Source organism: Acinonyx jubatus, chromosome B3, assembly GCF_027475565.1.
Source record: "Acinonyx jubatus isolate Ajub_Pintada_27869175 chromosome B3, VMU_Ajub_asm_v1.0, whole genome shotgun sequence".
Taxonomy (NCBI): domain Eukaryota; kingdom Metazoa; phylum Chordata; class Mammalia; order Carnivora; family Felidae; genus Acinonyx; species Acinonyx jubatus.
In genome coordinates, this window is record NC_069386.1 from 68,196,543 (window position 1) to 68,217,855 (window position 21,313).

At 42.4% G+C, this 21,313-nt stretch overlaps 1 protein-coding gene across 1 annotated transcript in view; it reads right to left on the reverse strand.

Moving 5' to 3' along the window:
• AVEN (apoptosis and caspase activation inhibitor) overlaps positions 1-12,904 on the reverse strand; it is a 195,663-nt gene extending 182,759 nt beyond the window's left edge. Inside the window, exons 1-2 of the mRNA XM_053225089.1 lie at positions 12,900-12,904; positions 11,819-12,281 (exon numbers count right to left, since the gene is read on the reverse strand). Of these exons, the coding sequence (XP_053081064.1) occupies positions 11,819-12,281; positions 12,900-12,904 (468 nt within the window). The remainder of the gene's footprint in view (positions 1-11,818; positions 12,282-12,899) is intronic.
• Between the last annotated feature and the right edge of the window lie 8,409 nt (positions 12,905-21,313).

A 21,313-nucleotide genomic window follows, 5' to 3' on the forward strand; every position in this document is an offset into this window, starting at 1 on the left:
GCAGCAATGGCTGCATCAAAATAAAGGAGAACAGGGGCACCTGGGTGGCTCAGTCGGTTGAGTGTTGGACTTCGGCTCAGGTCATGATCTCATGGTTTGTGAGTTCGAGCCCCACATCGGGCTCTGTACTGACAGCTCAGAGCCTGGAGCCTGCTTCGGATTCTGTGTCTCCCTCTCTCTCTGCCTGCTTGCTTGCTCGCTCTTTCTCTATCTCTCTCTATCAAAAATAAAACATCAAAAAAGATTTCTAAAATAAATAAAATAAAGGAGAACAGAAATATTCCCAGAATGGCAGAGTAAGGACCCCTGAAAATCCACTGTACTGCAAAAGCAACAAGAACACTGACAAAAACTGCCAAAACCAAGAACTCTGGAAATTAACCAAAACCTACAACAATCCAAGGAGAGTTTATGGAAGAAAAACAGCTAAATCTCTAAGAACTGCAACTTGTCCCATTCTCATCTCTGCAGTAACAAACTTTGCATTTGCTTTGAAAACCGACAGGCTCACAACTATGGTGACGTGAAAAACAGCAGCCTTACAACCACGGAAGAGGGAAGAAAAGCTTGCTGAAAGTCCCCTCCACAGGGACCTGTCACTATTTGACCTCTCTGGCAGCTCTGTGAAAAATTCCATTCTTGGGTCTTGTCTTCATTCAACCAGGTTCAGAGCTCACTCCATGTGAACAGTCCTATCATCAGGGAATTCGTGAGAAACAATTAGCAAAAGTTTAAAACCACAACTGCCTGAGGCAGTGATAACAGGTGGGCCTCAAAAGAGACTGAAAAAATAAATAAACAAACACCTTATAAGCTAAAACTGGGGAAAGAGATGTCCAAGAGGTCTTTGTAAAACTGTGGCATATCCCTGGGACTCTAGAAGGCCATGCAATTTGTGCATCACTGTGGGCATGCCCAGAAAAGATCTGAGAAGTCCCTAATGACCTCTTACCTCTGGCTAACCTTGAGTCTCTACACAAGCAGGAAGGAAAGGTTAAGGCAGAGTTACAAGTTTCCTGCCAGAGCATGAACACATGCCCCAACACACACACAGCAGCCCCTCAGTAAAGACTGGGAGACTTCATGCTTCAAGGCTTTTAAGGAAATTTTAAATGAATAAACGATATTCATAAGTAATATAAATTCTAAATATTCTATATATGTGTGTGCGTGTGTTCATGTGTTACATGTGAATGAGTGTATAGTTTTGCATTTGACCTTCGCACTCTGAGAAGACCCCGAATGAGGGAGGGCGCCAGAGTGGCATGATAAGTATAAAAACTGCCTTTTATTGTGTTCACCTAATTCACTCTTTACAACAACTGTGTGAGGTGAACACTCTTAATCATCTTTACAGGTAATGAAACTGAGGTTTCAGGAAGCTTAAGCAACTTTTCAGATATAACTAGTAACTGGGGGGATGGAGAGTAGGATTCTAACCAGTTTCTGTTAGACTCTGAAACATACATTATTGGCCGCCATGTGATTTCTCTCCATAACAACACAGGGCACCTGGTGGGCTAAGTTATTAGAACACGCGACCCTTGATCTCTGAGTGTGAAGCTTACTAAATAAACAAACAAACAAACAAATGCAACACTAGTGGGGGGAAAAGATAAAGAGAAGAGAGAAAGGAAAAGAGAGCCAAAAAAAAAAAAAGGCAGAATAATGAGTAGGTTTTGAGGAGGTATACCCTACTCATTCATGCGTCTGTAAACTTATACTAGTATCTTGAAATAATAATCACTCTCTGTCTGTAATTCTTCAATTCTAACACTTAAGCTTTCAGAGATCCCATTCTGTATGAAATCACTGTGGTGCCATCCACCAGAGCAAACATTCATCCTCAAGCTTCAACAGCCCTTTCCCACCCCTCCCCTCCCTGACTGCCAGAAGCCAACCGGAATACAGATGAGGCACAAACCTGAGACCCCATCCCTGCCAACTCTGTCTAAAAACCATCCCTTTGAAGTCTACTTCCATATTATAAAATGAAAAATCAACTTGTCTACTTAATTTCTCCTTCCAGTGAATTAAAATACATGCTCTTTTTTTTAAATGTTTATTCATTTATTTTGAGAGAAAGAGAGAAAGAGAGCATGAGCAAGCAGAGGAGGGATAGAGAGAGAGGGAGAGAGAATCCCAAGCAGGCTCCATGCTGTCAGCGTAGAGCCCAATGCTGGCTTGATCCCGTAAACCGTGAGATCATGACCAGAGCCAAAACCAAGAGTCTGACACTCAACTGACTGAGCCACACAGACACCCCAAAATACATGGTCTTAAATAACATTTTCTGGTCACCTCTTAATTTAATGATTCTCTTGGCTGTAAAGAGGAGAAAAATACTTTTAAAAAAAAAATGTGTATTTATTTATTAGAAAGAGAGCTGGGGAGGGGTAGAGAGAGAGCGAGAGAGAGAATCCCAAACAGGCACCGCACTTTCAGTGCAAAGCCAGACGTGGGGCTCAGTCTCACGAACCCTGAGATCATGACCTGAGCCAAAATCAACAGTCGGTCACTTAACTGACTGAGCCACCCAGCTGCTCCAAGAAAAATGTTTTTTAAAACTTAACAGGAATTGTTCTACAAATTCATACTGGCATAATAAAGAAGCAGCCAACCAAAACACAACTTGAAAATGAAGTGAAGATTAGTTAAGGGAAAATAGGAAGCCGAGCTTTGTCTTCAGAAAAATATTCATTTGTCATCAAGCTTTGCTCCCAGAAAACTCATAACCTCTTTGGAAGGATTTGAGATTTATATACCTGTGACAGGGATTAAGCCCTTTTCAGTAAGACCAAGCTTTAATGAGCCCAAATATTACACAAAGACATGTTATTTTATTATCAGCCTTGTAGAAAAATGAAAAGGTGGGGATGAAATATCCTAGTACTCAATATCATGAAGCCAGCTACTGGGATGTGACCTTTAGATGAACAACAGAGCCACAGACTCCAAATCTACCACTTAAATGACATCCGCACTGCATTACACTGTGATAGTGAATACTAGCTATTTTAAATTTTCCCAAAATGTAACTGTTAATGATCCTTTCAAGCCAGAGATTATAGAAACCTAAATATGGTGACTAATTATTTCACAGAATATACACACATGAATAACATGTGTCAACATTAGTAACTTCCCACAGCTAAATAAATGGAGGAATCATGGCACTGATAATCCAAGAATATATGTGAATTTTTGGTAACAGTCCTATCATCTCAATGATGCCTTGCTTAAATTAATATTAAAATGTGCTTGCTATCTTTCAACACAAGTTTGACTGGGTACTAAAGAAGATGGGTCAGCGGCACCTGGGTGGGCTCAGTCGCCTGAGTGTCCGACTCTTGATTTCGGCTTGGGTCACGATCTCAGTCATGGGATCGAGCCCTGTGTTGGGCTCTGTGCTGGGAATGGAGCCTGTTTGAGATTCTCTCCCTCTCTCTCTCTCCCTCTCTCTCACTCTCTCCTCCCCCGCCCCCACTCACGCACACATGCATGTGCACTCACTCCCCCTATCTCTCACACAACAAAAGTATAGATCAGACACACTTGTATCAGTCCTTCACAGAAAGAGGACCCAAAGAGAGGATAAAATATGTACAACAGGGAATTCATTCTATCAATCTCCCACATGTTTTTTTAATTTTCCTACTGTTTGCATATACCAATGACATGATATGGATTGTAGGAAACAGTATTCCTGGGAGTGCTGTTTTTACAGAAATTGTCTTTTAAGCAATTTAAGGCTCATGGACATCAGGTTGGTCAAATTCTAAAACAGCCTCCTAGCAACATCAGGATAAAATTAAACGCTTCGATTTGTATTTCTTGTCAACATCCTTCGACACCCACTCAAAAGTGAAAGATTATCTATATCAGTTTTCCACGCACTGCCCCATGACACCTTTATAAAAAATTCTGAGACCAACAAAATTGTTGACATTATTTACATCCCAAAAGAAAAAATATTAACAGCATTAAAGCATTTGTTCTTGGTACTTCAACACACACACACACACACACACACACACACACACAAATGGCTTCTAACAAAAGAAAATAAAATTTCAAAAAGAATGAATCTAATGTCTACAAAATACAAATAAGTATCTATAGTGTCTATAAAATAGAAATAAGTATGTGTCAGTATGGTCCTTATTTCTCCTTTTGATATTTCAAAGCACATCAGGAAACAGTGACATCTGAGTAGAAAATCTATTTTCAACCACTTAATTTCTTTTTTAAAAAAGTCTTGGTGGGGGGGCGCCTGACTGGCTCAGTTGGTAGAGCCTGCAACTCTGTTTTGGGGTCATGAGTTTGAGCCACATGTCTGGGGTACAGTTTACTGTAAAAAGTAAAAAAAAAACAAAACAAAACAAAACAAAAAAAAAACCAAGTCTAGAAAGTCATGCTGTGGTGTGGGTAGGACCAAATGACCTAACCAGGCCTCTGGAAACCTCACTTTCCCAGAATCGTGGAAAATAATCACTACTTTTCTGGAGAAAACAGTGAAAGCCCAATAGCTTAGTACCTAATTCCCCAGAAAACAGATCCTGGTAGTCTAGAATTATGAGCTTGACATTTTCCATCTGAGCATCAGTTAAAACAAAGACAGAAACACCATTAAGAATGACAACAATTGGAAACCATACTCCACAAGTGGTGCATCGTCCCCCACCCAATAAATAAATAAATAAATAAATAAATAAATAAATAAATAAATCCCTCTGGGTAAATACATGTAAATAACTATCATCCTTAAAGTAATAATAGTAATAATAATAAAATAATATAATATAATAATAATAAAAGAGTAAGTAATGTGCTCTTAGTCAACAATCCCAAAATGGAGTATCTATACACCTGGGGGTTCATGAAGATTTCTCAAAAGGTATATGAGCAAGGAGTTCTTAGGGAATTAAGTTTCAGATCTTCAGTGTCCATACTCTCAACTGAAAACAGTCTTAGAAAGCGCTTGAGGACGGGCGACCCCTGCTCAGCCATTCTCACTCTGGCTGTCGTGCGTTCCCTGAGGCCCCAAGCAAAGGGATAATTTTCAATAGAGGTATAGATGTTGAGAGAGTATAACTCTAAAGACTGAGTAACAAGTCCCGCAAACCAGGAAGGTTCCAATTCCTTGCTTTAGACAAAACTGAAGGAGAACCTAATCCAGTTGTCAAATGACAAATCATTAAAAAAAAATTTTTATAATAATGATTTTGATATAGAATTAGAAAGGTATTCAAAGAATTGAGTGACACATATGATGAAGCTCCAACCATAATGTCATGCTTACATCTATAAAAATCTAATTGGGAAGAGAATTGACACTGAATCCTATTTCGTTCAGGCAATAAGCCACATTTATCCATGGACACCTAGTTAAACTCATTAGGGAAAATGAGATGCATTTACAGTAAAATTTTACCTTTCTGTGTGACAACTGCTAATCAAAATAAGTTGTATATTAATCAGTATAATCGCAATTTAACCTAAAAGAAAAAAATTTTACATCCAAGCCCTTAAGGTTATGAGACTTTTTTTAAAAAAAAATCAAAATTTGTTACAGGGAAGCAGAAGAAATGATTGCTAAAAGCTTTTCAAGTTTGAAGATATATTAGATGAAGTTCTAGGAAGATGTGGACTCAAAACATAAAATAAGGTGCACCTGGGTGGCTCAGTAGGTTGAGGGTCCGACTCTTGGTTTCAGCTCAGGTCACAATCTCAGGGCTTTGTGGGTTCGAGCCCCTTATTGGGCTCTGCACTGACAGTGCACAGCCTGCTTAGGATTCTCTCTCTCTTGCCCCTCTCCTACTTGTGCTGCCTCTGTCTCTCTCAAAATAAATAAATAAACTTTAAAATAAAATAAAACACAAAATAAAAAGAATAAGAAATAAGGTAAATCTTCTCACTGCTGAAAAGTTTATTAATGTGAGATTCTTAAATGGATGATGGTGAATATCAAACCGCTATAGTATTTGGACTCCATCCAGGTATAAGAATGATGCAACAGTTCTATTTAAAATGTCAAATATACAATTAATTAAAATGTCAAATCAACAATATGCTGGAAACTTTACATTCTGAAACTATATGAACCAATGATCAAAAGTATTAACTGTAAATGTTAAAGTACAATGTCATAGATAATTTATCAAAAAGACTTTAAGCAGAATACCAGCAGAAAGTGTCAATAATGTATATATGTAAGTGATACAATGATCAGTGAGAAAAACAGATCTCAAAACAGTATACGTTATTAGCAAAGTAGTTACCGTGTTTGAGGAGTGGTCTACAGCAGAGGAAAGGGCCAATTTCATGGATTACCAAGAACTAATCTTTTTTTTCTTCTTTTAAAGACTTTATTTTTAGCTAATCTCAAACTTACAACCCCGAGATCAAGAGATGTATGCTCCACCATCTGAGCCAGCCAGGCACCCCTTACCAAGGGCTAATCTGAAAGCAATTTTCTTTTAGGACACTTGAGCACGTTCAGTGTCTAAGTGAATTTACGTCAGGCTTTGTGAAAAGGGAAGAAATACAGCCTAGAGGCTATCAAGTGTGAGCTTTAACGGACTCTCCATCTCTGTCTGGCTGGCACAATGAGGGGCACTCCTTTCAGCAACAATGAAGGAGCAAATGCTATAGAAACCTGCCAGCAACTTGGATTTGACATCTTTTCTTCCTCCAGGCTCACGGTAAACTTGAATATCAAAGTCAGAGATATCCCTTTTACTGAAATAGTAGCAATAAAAATGTCAAGGGCATCTAGGATTAATTACTATTCAGGCAAAGCATTTATATTTTTGTTTGCAAAGCAAAAGTTTGGTCAGAAAAAAAAAATTACCTCCAAGTTCTTACTCTCCTTAATGTGGCTATAAACAGCTGCCTTATCTTTTATTGGACATAAATAATTTAAAAATGATTAAAAGCAGCTGCCATCTGAACGTGGAGCAAGAAAGCAAAGATCTGCCGACATCCACAATAACCAAATACGGCATCAGTGTTACCTTCAATCCTGATCACCATTTTGGAACATCAGGAAAACAAAAGTGTGTGAAAGAATCATACAACAGTCCGCCACACTTGACCTTTCAAATCTCAAATCACTCTAGAGACAGTTTAGGGACACAGTGGAAAAAACATTTCTGGAACCAAAATGCTTGGGTTGAATCTAGGCTCTGTAATTTTCTGGTTGCATGATAACGGATAACTTAGTTAACCTCTCCTAACTGTGAGTTATCCGAGGACTACCGATAGGCCTTGAGTTCCTCTCTGCTAGTAGCTCATCAGAAAGATAAGTATATGGGACGCCTGGGTGGCCCAGTTGGTTAAGCACCAACTTCCGCTCAGGTCATGATCTCACAGTTCGTGAGTTCCAGCCCAGCGTTGGACTCTGTACTAACAGCTCAGAGCCTGGAGCCTGCTTCAGATTCTGTGTCTCCCTCTCTCTCTGCCCCTTCCCTGCTCACACTCTGTCTCTCTTAAAACTAAAATAAAACAGGGGCGCCTGGGTGGCTCAGTCGGTTAAGCATCCGACTTGGGCTCAGGTCATGATCTCGTGGTCCGTGAGTCTGAGCCCCGCGTCAGGCTCTGTGCTGACAGCTCAGAGCCTGGAGCCTGTTTCAGATTCTGTGTCTCCCTCTCTCTCTGACCCTCCCCCATTCATGCTGTCTCTCCCTGTCTCAAAAATAAATAAACATTAAAAAAAAATTTTTTTTAAACTAAAATAAAACATTAAAAAAAAAACTAATAAAAAAAAGGTAAGTATAATACTAACAAATCCTAGTATGCTTTAAGTTAATGGCTACATCCAGTGCAATGTCATGCTTCAAGTGGACGGACATTCAATGGAGATAATTAGCCTTATGATATGCTTACCCAAACTCCGTAAACTTAGGGTTCATATGATCTACACAGGGAATGATTTAAGTGCAAGAGACTAGCAGACCCAATGTGTTCAGTAAAGTTCCCTTCGAGAATTACTTGTCTGGTACTTGTTTAGTCTTATTTTGTCCTGATTTTCATTAACAAGCCATGTGTATGTAGTGGTCTAAAATAGAAAACAGGGGTGCCTGGGTGGCTCAATCGGTTAAACTTAGGACTCTTGACTTTGCCTCATGTCCTGATCTCACAATTTGTGAGTTTGGGCCCTGCAAGGGGCTCTGAGCTAACAGCCCAGAATCTGCTTGTGATTCTCCATCTCCTCTCTCTCTCTGCCCCTCCCCCAGTCGTGTTCGCGCACATGTGCACTCTCTCTCTCTCTCTCTCTCTCTCTCTCTCTCTCTCTCAAAAATAAACTTAAAAAAATAAAGTAGAAAGCGAAAGGTGTAAACAACATTAAGTTCTGGAATTAGGTAACTAACTGATCCTTACACAGCTAAACCTCTATCATGAATTTCTTTCTTTCTGATCATTTCAATTACTCTCCATTTGGGGCACAAATCAACATGCAATAGGAGAGCAAGGAGGCCTCAGGCAGGGCAACCAATCTTGTCCCCCTTAATCTTTACGCACCAAGAACGGTATTCCTAGCAAGCCTAAAGATGAATAGTACTTCAGAATCTAAGAAGTGCAAGGACTTAGAGATCACAGACCAAACCAAAAGGAAGAAATCCTTCCAACATCTCTTTATCCAGGTTTGACTGAAAATAGGATAGTGGGAACAGTGGCAGAAGTGGTGATGGCTGCAGGGATCAGTGATGTACCAAGCTCTGTGCCACACATTTACATATGCTGACACACGGAATCATTAAACTATGCAGGGGAAAAAAAAAATCCCAAAAGAATATATAAGATGGGATTTTTTTTTAATTTTTTTAACGTTTATTTATTTTTGAGACAGAGAGAGACAGAGCCTGACGCGGGGCTCGAACTCACGGACCGCGAGATCATGACCTGAGCCGAAGTCGGACACTTAACCGACTGAGCCACCCAGGTGCCCCTAAGATGGGATTTTTTTTTTTAATTTTTTTTTTTTTAACATTTATTTATTTTTGAGACAGAGAGAAACAGAGCATGAACGGGGGAGGGGCAGAGAGAGAGGGAGACACAGAATCGGAAACAGGCTCCAGGCTCTGAGCCATCAGCCCAGAGCCTGACGCGGGGCTCGAACTCACGGACCACGAGATCATGACCTGAGCCGAAGTCATACACTTAACCAACTGAGCCACCCAGGTGCCCCTAAGATGGGATTTTTAAGACGATCCCAAAAAGGGATCAAAGCCTAAAATTTTAATAGGTTACAATATTAACATAAATCAAAAAATATATTATTCATTCTCAAAACAATGTACCATCATTTTACTCAATTTAGTTCCATAGAGATTTGTAAGATAGAAGCACCTTCATTCACTCAATTCATCAGGTTAAAGACACTTGTTATGTAACGCCTATGTGTCAGACACTGTAGTAAGTACCAAAGGTACCATTACTACAATTACTATTAAAACATGATCCCGGCAGCCAAAGGAGCATCGATCTACCTTGCTCTCAGTTAAGAGGTGACTGGTTCACAAAAATGTAAGAGATAAGACAGAGTTGAGTCAAGAGCAGCTTAGTATAAATTCCAGCTCTGCCACTAGCTATAAAAGCTTGGGCAAGTCAATTAAAAATGAAGATTTTTAATTGGTAATAATGAAGATTTTATATATACAATAGATATAAAATGAAGTTGTTATAAAGTTAAACAACTTGAAGTTGTTTAAAAAATAAAGTTGTGGGGTGCCAAGGTAGCTCAGTCGGTTGAACATCCAACTTTTGATTTTGGCTCAGGTCATCATCCCAGGGTTGTGGGATGGAGCCCCACATTGGGCTCTGTGCTGAGGGTGGAGCCTCTCTCTCTCCTTCTGTCCCTCTTCCCCACTCGTGTGCACTCTGTCTCTCTCTCTAAAAAATAAAAAATAAAAATTTAAGAAAAATAAAGTTGTAATAAATACATAAGTTATGGGGCGCCTGGCTGGCTCGGTCTGTTGAGCGTCCGACTTCAGCTCAGGTCATGATCTCACTGTCAGTGGATTCAAGCCCCGCATCAGGCTCTGTGCTGACAGCTGGGAGCCTGGAGCCTACTTCAGATTCTGTCTCTCCCTCTCTCTCTGCCCCTCCCCCACTCACGCTCTTTCTCAAAAATGAATGTTAAAAAAAATGTTTTTAATTAAAAAAATAAGTTGTAACAAAGTTATACTACATATATATGCAACATATATACAGTTGATTCTTATACATATCCTAGGATAGGGGTGCTGTGGAAAATTCCACATATAATTTTTGATTCCCCCAAAACTTAATCACTAATAGCCTACTGTTGACTGGAATCCTTACCAATAACATAAACAGTCAACACATAACTTAGATGTTATATGTATTAGATACTGTATTCTTACAATAAAATAAGCTAGAGAAAAGAAAATGTTAAGAAAATAATGAAAAGAATACATTAACAGTACTATACTGGTTTATAAAAGAAAAAGAATCCCCATGTTAAGTGGACCCACAAGCCTGTGTTGTTCAAGAGTCCACTGTATACAGTTGTTATGAGGACAAAATGTGTTGCCAGTGTGCACTAGATTGATCATTTCCTGCCAACTGAACCTAAGGATTTCTTCATACCTCAAATTTTACTTATTTCCTACTTTAATCCTAACCAGGTTAAGTATGTTACACTTAATTTTAAGTTTTCTAATTTTTTTTTAAGCTCTTTATTTCGGTATACAATTACTACCTTTAGGGACATCTTAACCTTCTATGCCCTTAAAATACTCCAAACATTTCAGTAACAAGAAATTTTGCCTCAACCAAATTTTTTTTTTAATCTATGCACACAATAATTAAAAATACACAGTTTTGGGCTCAAAATATGATAGTGGTAACAGTGGCAGAAGTGGTGGTGGCTGCAAGGATCAGTGATGCCCCAAGCACTGTGCCGCACAGGTACGTTTTGCAGTACAAATGTTAAAATAACAGCTCCTAAAAAGACCATACTCAAACCCCTTTAGCTGGGAGATAAGTGAAGTTTGCCCCCTATCATGCCCTGCTCCAAGCTGTTAAGTGTCCTTCTATGAACGTGTGAATAAGGTCGATCACATTGCTATTAAAATTCAGACCTGACTGCAGAAACATTTCCTGATTAAAAAATTTTAAAGACGAAGGCCAGTGACCCCTGATTCCGACACTTGTGTAGTAAAAGAACTATGCTATTAAAAGAAGAGAGAGAACTATGCATCTGATCCTGTCCCCAAATACTATAGAGTCCATTCCGTGGTGGGCATTCTTTCAGGAAACCTTTATTATCCTACCGTGTGCTAGACCTTGCACAGTGAACACAACAGATCAAAAAAAATCCCTGCCCTCCTAGTAACAGGAACATCTGCCCATACTCTAAGGCTGCCCAAGTCTCAGTTCCTCCAGACCAAGCGCTGGCCGCACCCCCACACCACAAGGGTCAATCCAGGCGACACTCCACCCGAAAACCAACAAGCCCGCTAGCCTTGCAACCCTGACACACAGCCTCGGCCCCGGCGTTCTTAGCCATTCCGTCCCGGACCACTTGGGCAGGCTGGGGAAGCCCTCCGAGCGGCTACTCCCGCGCCACCCCGGCGGGGAGACAACCGGCGGCTCAGCCCCAGACGCGCCACGTGCGCACCCTGCGCGCGCCCCCGCCGCCCTCCGCCCGTCCCGCGCAGGCGCAGGTGCCGCCGCCGCCCTGCTCGCGGGCGGCCGGGAAGCCGCTCGCGGCTCCTGGCTCGCGGCGGGGCCTCATCAGACCCAGTCCCACGAAATCGCGGCCCGGACCCCACAAGCCGCCGCCTCTTACCGGCGCTCTGGCCCAGGCGCCCCGGCCTCCTGGCTCCCGGCGGCCGCCTCGCGGGGCCCCTCCTCCTCGCCCTCCGCGGCCGCCGCGGAAGCCCCGACCGCGACCCCGGCGGCCGCCTCCGTCCCCGCCGCCTCTCGCCACCGCCGCTGCGGCTCCCGCCCGCTCGCGGTCGCGGTCCCCGCCCGGCCGGTCGCGGCCCGGCCGGCGTCCGCGGCCGCCCCGAGCTCCTCGCTCCGCCTGCATCTGGCCGCCGCCGGCGATGCTGAGCGCGCCGGAGCTGGGCCGCGGCGGAGACGCCCTTGCCCCACCGGAAACAGGTCGCTCGGAGGAGCCGCGAGCGACAGGCCCCCGGTGGCGGCGAGCGCGGGGTGCGGGGCCGGGGATGGAAGCCGGCCGCGGCGGGGGCGGGGCGGCCCGGGGCCTGGCAGGTGGGGCCGGAACCGGGGCCCCGGGAAGGCTGGGGCTTCAGAGGAAAGGCCCACCCGTGGGAGCGGGAAGTGGGGGACTCGGTGGGTCTGGGGAAGGGACTGTGGCTCAAGGACGGGTTATAAAGTAAAGGTAAATGGATGGGCTAAACTGTATAATTGGAACTCGTTTTTGTTAAAAAAAAAATTATAAATATGAGTGTATTTGCATTAAAAAAAATCTAAAAAGCATATACCAGGATGTAAGCAGAGGTTAATTAACGGTAAGGTGGGACTCCCAGTGAGTTAATTTTTCCTTTTTTCCCCCGTTTAATCTCTTAATTATCAAGCATGAATGTGTATAATTATTAAAATTATTCTGAACTCAGGGTTCAGGAGGAGGTATGGAGAAGGTGGGGGGGGTCTCGGGTGAGAGGTGTGGACTGCAGCAGGCAGCTGGGATAGCACAGTGCAAAACTGGTGATGAGTGGAAGGGCTCTGAAGTCCTTGCGAGAACTTCTGTAATAATGACTACTTTACCCCACACCTATTGAGCACCTGAGTGTTTAATTCTCCTGGCAGCGTCACTCTCTTATTTTGCAGATGAGAAGCAACCCTAGAGGTTAAACAACTTGTCTTATGTGGTACAACTGGCATTTTAACTCAGGTGGACTCACTACATTCTATTCAGTGTGTGTGTGTGTGTCATCACTTCTTTAGTAGAAACTTGTGCGACTTACCCATGATTGAATAATTATATTCCTTTGTATTGCTAAGTGGTAGTCCATTTTATTTATCCAGTCTACTTTTTTAACCAGAAGGGCAATTGGTCATATGGATACATGGGAGCCATTTTTAACTTTGTATTACAGAAACCACATAGAATAAACAAGAGCTAACTAAAACTCCCATCATCCAATCAGCATAGCAAAACAATTGGTTTTTTTTTCCCCTCTTCTCAGTCCTTTCTTATATCCGTATGTACTTAACACTGTTCATTGCTTCTGATCGTCTTCTCTATGCCAGCCACACTGCTTTTGTCCTGGAGATTTACAAAAAAACAAAAAACAAACAAAAAAAACAATCCCTGCCCTCAAGAAGCTGTTTTATTTTATGTTTATTTAATTTTGAGAGAGGGAGACAGAGTGCAAGCAAGGGAGGGGCGGAGAGAGGAGACAGAATCTGAAGCAGGCTCCAGGATTTGAGCTGTCAGCACAGAGCCAGATGAGAGGCTCAAACTCATGAACCATGAGATCATGACCTGAGCCAAAGTCAGACACTTGACTGAGCCACCCAGGCTCCCTGAGTAGCTTGCTTTCTGTAAGGATAACCCTCTAAACAGATGATTGCTCTGGAGTGCTGAGTGCAGTGGGAGGTTCAAGGTGAAGGCCCAAAAGAAGAAAGAAACTAGCCCTAAATGAATAGCCCAAGGCCTCATGAGAAATACGACCTTGAACAAAGGCCTGATGGCCTAAGCAGGAGTTTGCCTCATTGATAAGTGGGATCTGGGAGCTTTCTAAACAGAAGGAACCACTGAAGGATTGTAAACTGGAAAGAAAAAATCTTAAATATAGTGATGCAGAGCATAGTTCAGAGTACAGTTCTGAGTACATCCTACATAGCACCTGACGTAAACCTCACAGCAGCATTAGGAGGTTGTACTAGTGTTGGCCCGGTTTTACAGATGAAGAATCTAAGTAACATCCAAGACTACACAGCTAGTACGTAATTGAAGGATTGGGACCTAGGGCAGTCTGAGCCTATGTTGTCAACCACTACACTCAAAATCATTCTGTAGAGGAGCATTCAGACTCTAGGCAGAGCCATTAGGAAGCTACTAGAATAGTCCCAGCCACAAATGATTAGGGCCTAAATTAAGTTGAGAGCTGAGGAGGCAGATAATGAGAAAATTGATAGGACCCCTTGTCCAACTGTAATTGGGCTGGGGGGTGAGAAGTTGGAGGTGAATCCCAGGTTTCTTTCTTGGTAGTTAATGATGCCTTTAGTCAAGAGAGAATACAGTGTGGAGGGAGATGTGTCACGGAAGGTTGTCAGCATAACTTTTTTAACATCATATTCTATATTTTTCTGTGTTAATTTGTTGTATTCATAGTTAACATTTTTTGTTAGTGGACACTATTATGTCTTACACAGTACATCAACTTTTCCTTGTCCACTGATCTCCAGCCTTTCCCCCTTTTTTTGTATTCCCCCATACCCTATTTTCCTCATTTTTTTCCATGTCTCTATTTGTGAAATTAGGACTGTCAGCACCCAGGATTAAGTTATTCATCCCCATGCTAAACTCTCAAATTCAAAGTCCCACCTCTGAACACTAAACAGGAAGATGAGAATAGTAACAACAAATGTATCCTTTTCCCTGTGCACCAAAGAGGAGCTAACAGGAGATACAAACAGATAAGAAAGGCTTGTTTCAAGACTCCATTGGTCAGCCTGGACCCCCATCTTCTGTGTAGCCAAGAATTACAATGTTTTGGTACATTATCTCATCCTAATTCTACATTCAGTGACAAAGTTGGTAGCTTGAAATGGGTCACAGTAGGGATTTTTACACCACAGAAATTGGCAAAGTTTTGCACATAATTTGCTCAAACTTATACGTGACAGAACTGGGGTTCATACCCATTCAGTCTGGTTGCAGAATCTGTGTTCTTAAGTCTATGCTGCGGATGCCACCAGAGGTCCAGAGCCTGTATTACTCCCCTTCCCCTCCTGTCCTTTTGAGTTTTGTTTTGTTTTGTTTTGTTTTGTTTTTAGCCAGGAGTATTTAGATATGGAGAATTCTTGTATTTTAATGTTTATTTATTTTTGGGGAGAGAGAGAAAGGCAGGGAGGGTCAAGTGGGAGGGAGTGGGAGAGAGAAATCCCAAGAATGCTCCACGACACTATCAGCGCAGAGCCCGACGCTGGGCTGGAACTCACGAACCAAATGGAGATCGTGACCTGAGCGGAAACCAAGAGTCATATGCTTCACCAACTGAGCCACCCAGGCGCCCCTAGATGTGGAGAATTCTGAGATCTCCCTGCTAACACCTCCTAACTGGAAGGACACCTCTAGCTGAAGTTCTTTTAAGATGTTGACTATGCTTTCCTCATTTGATTCTGATCCACATGGTAAAGAGATCATCAAGGATAAAAAAAAAAAAAAAAAAAAAAATTCTTGCATTGCAAGAACCCAGAGACCTTTTGATTTTATAAATCACAAAAGGAAGGAAGGTTTTTCCTGCTATTGCTTTCACTTGATAGTCCTGATTTTAAACGTATGCCATTGCATGAATAAAAAATTCAGTTTTCCCTTAGGTAGTATTCATGAGATATCAAAAAGAAAATGCTGAATTACATAGGTAGCTCTTTAAGAAAATAAACTGCACTATTTGCATATTTTTTAATATATATGACTTGATTTATTACAAAAAAAAAAAAAAGGCAGTTAACTGCTTAAGGCAATAGTTTTCAAAACGTGGACCAGCAGCATAGCATTACCTGGGAACTTTTTAGACATGCAAATCTGCAGGCCTCACCCCAGAATCAGAAACTGGAGATGAGGCCCAGCAATCAGTGGTTTAACAACCATCCCCATCAGGGGTTCAGATGCATGGTCAAATTTGAGAACCACTGAATCAAGGTAGTATTTCAGCCTTCAAATATCACCTGGAAACCTAATTCCTAGCCCGAGCTTATACATTCTCACTGTTTGATAAAAGTGGATGTTATGATAGGACTTAAAACTCTTTTTTAATAATAAATTAAAGGGGCGCCTGGGTGGCTCAGTCAGTTGAGTGACTTCGACTCAGGTCATGATCTCGCGGCCTGTGAGTTCAAGCCCCACGTTGGGCTCTGTGCTGACAGCTCAGAGCCTGGAGCCTGCTTCGGATTCTGTGTCTCCCTCTCTTTCTGCCCCTCCCTCGCTCATGCTCTGTCTCTCTCTCTGTCAAAAATAAATAAAAACATTAAATAATAATAATAATAAATTAAAAAACACTGTCCCTTTGCAAATAAATGTTCAAGGGATATGCATCTTTCTGATTCTTCTCTTCATAGGCAGATTTTCTAGTTTTGTTGATTTCTGATGCTTAGTATATAAACAGTATAAACTGGAGAACATTGATAAGGTCTCTCCAAAAGCGGTCTCTGTATCTAGTAGATGTTTTTGAACAGCCACAGCCACTGTGGAAAGTGCTCCAGGACTGCAGGGGGAGGAATCTGGCCAGGAACTCTCCTTTCAGCCCAGAATCCTCAGCCTGGAACGTGGTAAAAAGATAAGAGCAAGTGAACTGCCTGTAAGGTCACAACGGTGCCCAGGCCTCTAAAGCTAGAGTCACGGAACAACCGAAAATGAACGGGGCAAACTCCCAACATACAGGATTCACGACTTGCTCCCTCCTTCTCTCTCCCTCCATCCCCACTCTCAGTTGCTGACCTTGCTTTCTACTTCACAGAGAAATGAAAGCAATCAGGAAAGAATTTCCACTGCCATTACTCACAGACTACCTACATCAGTGCCCGTCTGCCCTGCCGTGTCCTCTCCAGGTTACTACAAAGAGGTCTCTGCTCCCGTGTGAAGCCCGGGGCCTCTATTACTGCACTAAGTCCAATCCCTGCTCACCTCCTCGAGGACACCTCTCCAGCAACTGGCCCCACTCTGTCCTGCTCAGCAGTTTTTACCTTCCAATGGATCATGCACATTAGCGTGCAAATATGCTATCCTTCTGCCCCTCTAAAACAAAACAAAAACAAGAAAACTCTTGGCCCCATATCCTATTCCATTTTCATAATGGATTTCTATAGCAAAGCTCCTCAGAAGAGTCCTCTGCGGCACTGTCTCCAGCGTCCTCCGTTAACTCTCTAATCCGCTCCACAAGGCCTTCACCATTACCACCTCACCAGATGACCTCCCAGGGTTGTCCGGGATCCCCATGTAAGTAAGTCCAATCGTCAGTCCCCGGTCCTAGGCTCTTGTTCCATGCACAGTTCATAACTGATCATGTTACAGTTCATCTGATACAGTTCATAACTCCCTCCTTCACGGACTGTCTTGCTGCTGCTTCCGGAACAACACACTACCCTCAGAACGCAAAAATAAATATATTCGCCATGCCTTTAAGTCTGTCGGAGGGAAGACTTGGACAATATCGTCCAGAGCTCCCGGACTTCCAGATTCTCACATAAACCCGTCTGGGCAGCACCTCCCAGCCCGTTTCATGTCATGGCACACACAGGAAATGATATTATCCAGCACACTGGGATAACAACAAGACAAGGCTGGTCTCAGCAGGAGGAGTCCCCACCCTGCAGAGGCAACCCCAAGGCGTGGTGGGGCACAGGCATGCACCGAATGGCTCCAGCTGATGCTGTCTTGTAAAGCAGTCCCACCCGTCTTCCTGTCTTACTCTGAAAATACAGTCATTTGATGTGCTCCATAAGACTTCTGTCACGTTGTCGTGGTATAAAGGCACGACTTCACTCTTCTATCCTCTTTTTCTTAGAACTGTAGACGTCTAACTCCTTTACTGCAAGGACTACTGTATATCTCTTTTATATGCCCCCCCTGGAATCTAGCACAGTGTTGAACACAGAATATGTTTTTAAAAACTTATTACAGGGTTGGGGGGAAGGCGCCTGGCTAACTCAGTCGGAAGAGCATCTGACTCTTGATCTCAGGGTCATGAGTTCAAGCCCTACATTAGGTATAGAGATTACTAAAATAATAAGTAAAACTTAAAAACAAAAAATAAAAATAAAAAGTTAGAACTTACTGTGTTATTAATAATATTGTAATAACTTTGTATGGTGACAGATGGTAACTATGCTCATCATGGTGAGCATTTCAGAAAATATAGAACTTTTAGATCACTATGTTGAATACCTGAAATTAATATAATATTGTATGTCACCTATACTTCAAGTAAAAATAAATACATGGGGCACCTGGGTAGCTCAGTCTGTTGAGGATCCGACTTCTGATTTCAGCTCAGGTCATGATCTCATGGATCGTGGGATCGAGCCCAGCATCAGTCTCTGTGCGGACATCACAGAATCTGCTTGGGATTCTTTCTCTCCCTCTCTCTCCCGCCACCCACCCCCCCCCCCCGATTGTATACACACATTCTCTCTCGCACTCTCTCTCTCAAAAATATTCTTAAATATTATTTTTTTCATATTTAAAAAATGTTTATTTATTTACAGAGCGCCTAGGTGGCTCAGTTGGTTAAGAATCCAACTTCGGCTGAGGTCAGGATCTACAGTTCGTGAGATAGAGCCCCGCATGGGGCTTAGCATGGAAGGCAGAGGCTACTAGGCATTCTCTCTCTCTCTCTCTCTCTCTCTCTCTCTCTCTCTCTCTCCCCCGCCCCTGCTCATTTTCTCTCCCTCTCCTTCTGCTCCTCCCCTATTCATTTTCTCTCTCTCTCTCTCAAAATAAGTAAACTGAAAAAAAAATTTTTTTAAGTGTGTTTATTTTGAGAGAGAAAGATCAGGGGAGGGGCAGAGAGAAAAAGAGAGAGAGAATCCCAGGCAGGCTCTGCACTGTCAGCTCAGAGCCCGACCTCATGAACTGTGGTACCATGACCTGAGCCAAAATCAAGAGACAGACACTTAACCAACTGATTCACCGAGGCACCCTAAGAAAAGAAATTTTAAAAGAGTATGCATTGCATTAAAATTCAGGCCCAGATATTGCTTCAACAACATTAAGAAGTCATTTCTTAATCACCAGAAATCTTTGGACAGCATTCTATTAATTGAAAGAGGTTAGATACACCTACTTTAAAATACAAACAAAAAAGGTAAATTCAGAACCTCTTTTACTCCTACATTCCATCACTGGAAATTCTTCCTGACATCTAAACCAATGTTATCATCTGTATTTAAGCTTACTTTCTCTCGATTTATACTTGAAAAGGAAGGGGTTGGGAGAAGATCAGCTCATGAATACTCTGCATAACAACCTGAGCTGGTTATGATGATGTCCTGATATCACTAGATTGTAGATGCTGTTGACATATTCCACTGCAGTTGCTATAGAAACAGTAAAGCATAGTTCAGACATAAAGCTTCTCAGAGAAAAGGTATTTCAGAAAAGCAAGGTCTAAGCATATCTCATGCAAAACCTCAGAAGTCATCAAGGCCACCAGCAAGGAAAAGAATTAATTTGACACATTGTGTTGCCTCTTTTGGTGTTTATGTTGGTTTCCTTCCTTTGTAACTTATTGAAGCAAAGTGCCAGAGTTCGGAACAAGGAGACTTTCATTGTTCTGGGTTTGTCTTCTATTTGGGGGTGGAAAATAAACCAGGGGTGACTGCTCTCTGCCTATGCTAGCACCCTAGAAATAAACATACTCTCCATAAAGTTGTGGAAAATGGGAACTTTTAAAATTTGAGTAACCAAAAAAGAGCTCAGAAGAATTCTCACCCCCTTCCCCAGTAACAACCACAACCCCCCAAAACAAGACTTACTCCTCCATAAACATAATCTTTTACTCAAAAACCTTTTAAAGGTTCAAATGTTTATTTTGGAAGACTGTTATGCTTGAAACTCAGTTTTCACACTCAACTATCACCCACACAAAAAAATCAGTCCTTCGAGTCATGGAACCTACCTCATGTCCCTATCTCATATGCCTTTGACTGTGACAAGATCTGTCCATCCCCACCAGCTTAGGAATCAGGAAAGATCACCCTTTCAAACATGAGGCGGAGGGGGGATGGAAAGAACAGAAAGAAGCAAACCTGGTAAGGAAGTATGCATTAATTTCAAACAGGAGAAATAAAAATAACTCAAATGTCCTTGGAAGGCAGAGTGGGATCCAAATGTTATTGCACATTTCAGTCGGAAAATTCCAATTTTAATAGCACCTGTGTAAAGCTATGGTTGCCCTTTTCTAGGAAGATCAGCAATTATCCTCTGTCTGGCTATTCATAGTACCGTTCAGGAACACCTGGGTGGCTCAATCAGTTAAGCCTCTGACTTCGGCTCAGGTCATGATCTTGCTGTTCATGAGTTCGAGCCCGGCATCAGGCTCTGTGCTGACGGCTTGGAGCCTGGAGCCTGCTATGGATTCTGTGTCTCCCCTCTCTCTCTGCCCTTTCCCTGCTCATGCTCTGTCTCTCTCTTGCTCTCTCAAAAATAAACAAACATTAAAAATAATAATAATAATAAATAAATAAAGTACATCTCATGGGTCAGCAGTATAGACAGAATGCTCAGGAGCTGTTGATATGGGGATGATGAAATGTAGGATTTTAAACTTCGCTCTTCTGCAGATTAACTAGATCCTCCAGGTGATGCACAAGCATGTTACATTTTGAGAAGCACTGATTCTAGTCCTGGGGACTTTTTCATTTCCAACGTGCTCCAGGGTGGTGCCTGGCCATCAATCGACTGCACCTTGAGTAGCAAGGATCTAGAGAGGCCACTAGTGTTCCACCCCGGCTTCAGGGGAGAATCACCTCAGGAATTTCAAAACGACATCATGTCCAAGTCTCTCCCACATAGACACCTGTTAACGGAGCTGGGGTGGGGTCTAGACATTAGTATTTTCCAAAAGCTCCCAGGTGGTTCTAATGAGCTGCCAGTGGATGAGTTCCACTTACCTAGACTAACCCTTCATTTTATAATAATTACAACCCCAAACCGACATCAGAATAGGACGTGGTGGTTTCCCTACATTACCTCATTTGGGAGTCCTCAAAACATATCTGTAAGAGAGAACAGATACTGTTACCCTAGCTTAACAGATGAGAAGCCTGAGGACTCCAAATCCGCTGAGAGCTGCTTACACTGCACTAACTTCCAGACGGCGGCTGACTGCTGTTTCTCTGGCTGACAGTAGAGGGAAGCGGAGGTCTAAAATTCCTATAGTGTCCACTATTTCCCACAGCGAGTCTATAGGGAGAGCTTGCAAGCATTTTAGATGGCAAATCATTCATTCCAATCTCTTAAGTTTATATGTAGGGAAACTGAGGCCCAGAGATTTGTGTCAAATCACAAGATTTTAGCTGAAATGTGAACTCAGATCTCCATACTCTTGGTTCAGCGTGTTTCCCACTAACCCGCATTTCCCAGCTGTGC